The following is a 6000-nucleotide window of genomic DNA, read 5'->3' on the forward strand; positions in this document are numbered from 1 at the left end:
CTCACTTGTGAGCGAAGTCCTTAGGCGGTAGGGCAGACTTGACATGCTCTAGGATTTTGGGTAAGTAGGGGCGAATTTCTGACCTCACAGCAACAGAGATGAGTCCCAGAGCTTGAAAGGCCACAGTGCGCTCCTTCTCCTTACGTACACTGCTTAGAAGGTGGTTCATGGTGTCCTGGAGGTACTGATCTACTAGTACAACATGGACAGAAGATATAATGTTAAAATCAAATAAAATAATAATAAAAAATATAAATATAATGATAGAGAGAAGCACAACAATGACATCTCTTAACTAAAGATTTCACAAATAGTCCAAGTCTATTATACAAGGTTCCTACCTGTAAATGCACAAGGCTTGAACGTTGCAAGGCGAGGTAGGACGTTTAGAATAGTCATCTGGATTAAAGGGTTTTTGCTACTTCGACACTTTAGGACCCAACGACAAATCTAAGGAAAGAAAAAATATTTTTCATCACTATATTGCAGGTGACACACATGAAGCTGGTGGAAAGAAATTTTACTATGTAAACGTACCGTATCAAACTTTTCTTCCATGAGCTCCCGGCAGGTGCGGCTTTCCACTAACGTTGATTTGTCAGGCATTGGGGCCGTTCCGTATCCCAGAATTCCCTGCTGCCCTGTGTATCCCAAAAGGCTCAACAATGCATTGGAAGGCTGTGGCTGAACTGACTGGAAGCTGGCAAATGGAGTGATGTGACGGGGTTTGAGGCTATAGGTCATGAGGTCTTTACAATGCTTGTCATGGACCAGCTGCTGTTGAGTAATCTCTTCCATATCTTCTCGGAGACGCTAAAGAACAGCGAATGTATTGCAATAAGTAAACCTCAAAAACTGAAGATTTTCTAGGTTATTTGGAAACTCCAGAAATCCTAGGTGTGACTTAACAGTGTCCTGAAAAATCTATCATTTGTCTTTAATTCCATGTGAAAATAGCAGTGTACTTCCTGTGCCTAGGCACTCCTGGCCAGGATCCATGGCACTCATGGCTGCATATATGTAGCGTGTGGTCACTGTTGTCTTACTGCTAGTGTCACCAAACAGTGAGATTTGGTGATTTAACCACATTTATCTTTAAAATGGTCTCATTTACTTTTACTGTTAAGCAAAGATTGTAATACCAAAATTACAAGTCTAAAATAATCCTTGCTGTAGTTTCTGTAGTTCTACCATAGGCACCCCCACTGCTCTCTCCCCTCTCTTCATAATTCCTTTTAATTTTACCCACCTCGCCTTCCATGCTGCTGATTCGCACTAACTCATTAATAATCAACAATGCTCCATGTATCCGATCATCTCTGTTCATCCCCTTTTCCTTAGACAGGGTCTCATCAAATCCTCGTTCTGCTTCATCATACGTTTGCTAAACAACACAATGATATACAGTTTCAGTAAGACATAAAAGCCACTGTCATTCGAAGATGTTGATACAGAAAAAAACAAACACACACACACAAAAAAAAAAGGGAAATATGAACGCAGGCTCTTACCCGGTACCACTGGGGTTTCTGTAGCTCCTTGGGTTCACGCTGTGTGGTGAGAATCAAGCAAGCTCTCAGGGCTGCCACTGCCCCCTCCCTGATGGCTTGTTTGGGATCCCAAACTCCGTAGAATATGCTGTCAAAGAAAGGCTGCACTTGCTGGAAGAAAAAAGTGGGTGCACTGACAGCTAATTCCTTCAAAACAAGAACCTGCAAGAAGAAAAGAAGGAAGGGTTTTATGTATAATTTTTTTATTGAACGATAAACAAGATTATAATAACACATCCTAAAAAAATTCAGTATAAAACCTAAGGGTGGAACAAAAAGACAATTTTTTTTAGGATAAAAAAGAAACAAAATTATAATTTTACAAAAAATAAAAAATAGGTAAGTACACTTTTCCAAATATCTACACGTAGCTACAGTTAACATTTGAAAACCAAGTTAGTTCAGATAAGCCTGGATTGCAGGAGTTTTTATACTAGGTCCAAGAGTCCCATGACATTGCCTTAGAACCATATATTTCTCATAATATTTTAGATTCCATAGCTTCAAGTTCATTCATTTCACACATCCATTCAGCAATAGAGGGAGCTATCATATGTCTAGCTATCACTCTCTGGCCTGCTATAATAAAATGCCGAAGGAGACCTGTCTTAATAGTTTTTTAGGAGCCAGGTAACATAGCCAAGAGTGTGATATCCGGGTGCGGTTGAATATCCGTTCCCATATTATAGTTGTAGATTTTAAATATCTTATCCCATAAGCTTTCTATTGCTGGGCAGGAATTCCAGCATAGAGCCCGGGGGTTGATCACATCTCCAGCATTTTGCTAGGTATGTAGAATCAAATTGATGGATATCCATGGGGGATCTTTACCACCTACTAAATATTTCCTAACATCTCTCCTGGTCTTTATTAGATCTAAATAATTTATGTAATAAATTATTGAATTCTTCCAGGCTTTCTTTCATAAAAGAGAGGCCTAGGTATCTTTCTCAGCATCTTTTAAAAAAGGGATGTCCCAGAAGGAAGGGTGTAAATAGACTTTATAAATGGTTAAATATGGGTTACCGGTTCTCTTGATAGAACATTCTTCCACCCACTGATCCCCAACTTTACCAAACTGCTACACTGCCCAGTCAGGTAAATAAAGTAATAGCCATCAGGTACAGAGGAGCTTGTGACCTCCTTCCGGGAAGCAGAGCTTACTGAGGGTAGTAATTTTCCCACTCCACACCTAAACAGATGGCTTGGCGATTGGCCACTCATACCCAAACATTGTCACATAAGGGGGGAATAGGGTGTAGGGAATAAAACTCATTGATGCAGGGCATCTGTGTCAAGTAGTATTGGTGAAAAAGGTAGCAAGGAAGCACAGGAAAGCCCCTTTTTACATTTGCACCTTATACCTTGATTTTGGTATATTACATTATTTTAATTAGATTTAAAACAGCAAATGACTTCACATGTGTAAATCACTGTACTAGTCAATTTTCCAGGATATTGTGTCATCATGAAGGCATTCTGTACCACAACTAGGCAAACGTACTGCTGCATGTCTGCGTCCTTCATTCCGGTCAGCCCCCAGCCACTCCAAGGCACGTTTCACCTCAAACTCCACATATTCCGCAGTAAACGTGTCTCCTGCCATAGCAAGGCGCCCCATGGCTTTGGAAGCCATCTCCATGACAGCGGGGTCACTGGAGGGCAGAAGGTTTCGTAGGTAGTTGGCAAATCTGCTGATTCGGGTGGCATTTCCCCCTTCAACTCCGATCAGGCTGACTGTGGGGGACAGAGAAGATTGTTTACCATAACAGCCAATAGGTTCTTTAAGGATATCTAAGTAGTGCGGCATGAACAAAAAAAAAATGGGTTGTGCCAGGCAGTAGACTGTATTCAGGGGATACATTAGGTTACTGTACATACCTATAGCTAATATTCCTCCTTTCCTCTCGCTTACATCTGAGCTGGAAACAAACTCAAAGATGAAATGATTGAGCTCATCGAGAAACTGTGTAGCCTCCTCCTGGCTCACCTGGGAATGACAGATAACAGGATATGCATATTAAAATTAGCACAGGACCTTTAAATTCCAACTAAACTCCAAATCTAATAACAGGCTGAAACGTGGTTACAAGTGAAGAGAGCAAAGTGGAGGGCAGAATAACTGATTCATGATGCAGATGTGCATTTACACCATACTACATTACATTTGCTCTTATTTCTAATGTCAGCTGGTGACAGGGCAGATGTGACCCAAAGTAAGAAGAGGATGCCAAGCTACATTGCCCAGCATCCTTGGAAAATGGATAACATGCCTGTAAAAACGTTAAAGTGCACCTCCAGGGCTCACCTCCCAGATCTGCTTTTATATCTTAAATCATAACTCCTGTAATAAGGTGTCAGCCCTGGATACTGTGCACCCAGCCTGTGTGATACAGTGCACACCTAAGGTAATGTAAACAACAGGCTGAACACACCAGTAGTTCCTTTCATTACACAGGGGCACCAAAAATAGTTCTACTTTTATAACGGAAGACTTGTAAAATGAGTTAACCCATAACGTACACACAGAACAATCTACAGCAGGTTGCAATACCCAGGCAGACTTGTATCTCTTGTATAGCCAGCAAATCCAAAAGCTGATTGGCTGGCTTAGGTCTCCATCCCTCTCTCTGCATTTCCCACCAGACATTACAGGCATAGCTTAAACAGATTGCCGAACATTTATTAGGAGCCAGGAGTGAGACAGAATAGCACATGCTCACAGAGGACATGTTTTACACATAGCTGTCCCAGGGTCAGATTATATAAACAGCAGTTCTGCCCTCCACACTCACTTCTCGCAGCTCGGTGGTGACGAAGTGTTGGAGTTCCTTGGCCGCCTTGGTGCGGGTTTCTTCGTTTCGGCTTCTTAAGCCATTGGCGAATTGCTGAAGCATCGTCATGATGCCCGACATCGTGGCTGAGGTAAAATATCAGCGGGGCCGGTGGAGTTTACAGCGGTAACCTCATGGGTCCCTGTAGATGAAAAGACATGAAATACATCAGGACAATCTTAAACTCACATTGTCTTGGTGTCGCCTTCGATTGTGCCACCTTTCTTTTACCCGGCATATTAAGAACAATTTCAGGTCCTGTCACTTTAACAACATCTCCAAAATCCGCCCCTACCTGTCCCCAAGGACCACCAAACTCCTTGTACACGCTCTTATCTGGACTACTGTAACCTCCTCCTCTCTGGTATTCCACCAACCCAACTCTCTCCTCTACAATCTATTATAAACGCTGCAGTCAGACTCATCCATCCTTCCCACCTACCAACCCCATACACAGCCATCCCACCTACCTACCCCATAAACAGCCTTCCCACCATTCCTCTTCTGCTGCATCTCTTTGTAGTTCTCTTCATTGGCTTCTACTTCACCTTAGAATCAAATTCATCTCCTGTGCTTTGCCTTCCAATCCCTCCACAGTTCTTGTCTCACTTACCTTTCTACCCTGATAGAAAAGTACTCCCCTAGCCGCTCTCTTCTCTTCTCTTCTCCAATGACCTTCTAATGACTTCCTCACTCATAACCTCATCACACGCACAGCTCCAAGACTTTGCTAGAGCTGCCTCGACTCTCTGGAATGGTCTCCCTTGTCCTATTCGGCTTGCTCCTACTTCCTGCTCATTTAAAAGATCTCTCAAAACCCAACCCTTCAACCTCACCTACCCGTCTTCTTCTGTCTTCTAAACTCTCCCTTCTTCCTACCAACCCATATCCCCCTCCAATATTTCCTCCCCTCCTAGACTGTAAGCTCTTCGGGGCAGGGTCCTCTCCTCCTCCTGTGTCACTGTCTGTCTTGAATTTGCAACCCCTATTTAATGTACAACACTGCATAATATGTTGGTGCTATATAAACACAGTTTAATCATTTTTTAGTTTTATATTATCTCCCAGTTTTACTGGGACTGAGCAACTCTCTCCCCTCTATACATTACCGCACACTCACCTGCCACAGGCCCCCTCCTTCCCTGCTAAGCTCCCCTCAGATACAAACATCTGTCTAATCCAGGGATGTCCAAGGAGTCCAGGCTACCATAGATCTGCCCCTTGGAGGGCAATGTCATCATACAGCCTGCATTTCTTTTACCTTCTCATCTATAACCCTCCTGCCCCTTCCTGTCCTCTCACACTGATTGGTTGTGAAGAGGGCAGATATCGCTAAGCCCTCGGCTGTATGGAGACGCCTGTTTATCAATTACAGGGACCCCTCCGATGATTTCCCTTCAGGGAGGGGTCTCCTGATCTGCCATTACTTTGGGTAGCAAAATAAAAGATTGTATTTGTTAAATTGTAGAAGTTTTGTATGCATGAAAAACAAAACACAATAATTGTGATGTACCCAATGGGGTGGTGCACTGTCATGTGACCAGTGAGGGGGGATAGGGGTATTAGTGCACATGATCAGTGTGGGGAATGTGAAGGTTGCAGTATATAAAATCAGG

At 42.9% G+C, this 6000-nt stretch overlaps 1 protein-coding gene across 10 annotated transcripts in view; it reads right to left on the bottom strand.

The window, feature by feature from the left end:
* The window catches only part of MTOR (mechanistic target of rapamycin kinase), a 90963-nt gene that overhangs the window by 83777 nt on the left and 1186 nt on the right, over positions 1-6000 (bottom strand). For 8 of the 10 annotated variants that reach the window (XM_072426917.1, XM_072426923.1, XM_072426922.1 and 5 more), the window contains exons 2-9: positions 4346-4526; positions 3432-3540; positions 3055-3287; positions 1512-1712; positions 1250-1384; positions 538-813; positions 342-450; positions 6-192 (exon numbers count right to left, since the gene is read on the bottom strand). In XM_072426917.1, the coding sequence (XP_072283018.1) occupies positions 6-192; positions 342-450; positions 538-813; positions 1250-1384; positions 1512-1712; positions 3055-3287; positions 3432-3540; positions 4346-4465 (1370 nt within the window). In that variant the 5' untranslated portion in view covers positions 4466-4526. The remainder of the gene's footprint in view (positions 1-5; positions 193-341; positions 451-537; positions 814-1249; positions 1385-1511; positions 1713-3054; positions 3288-3431; positions 3541-4345; positions 4527-6000) is intronic. The other 2 variants (XM_072426926.1, XM_072426918.1) reach the window with 1 other exon arrangement.

Source organism: Pyxicephalus adspersus, chromosome 11, assembly GCF_032062135.1.
Source record: "Pyxicephalus adspersus chromosome 11, UCB_Pads_2.0, whole genome shotgun sequence".
NCBI lineage: Eukaryota > Metazoa > Chordata > Amphibia > Anura > Pyxicephalidae > Pyxicephalus > Pyxicephalus adspersus.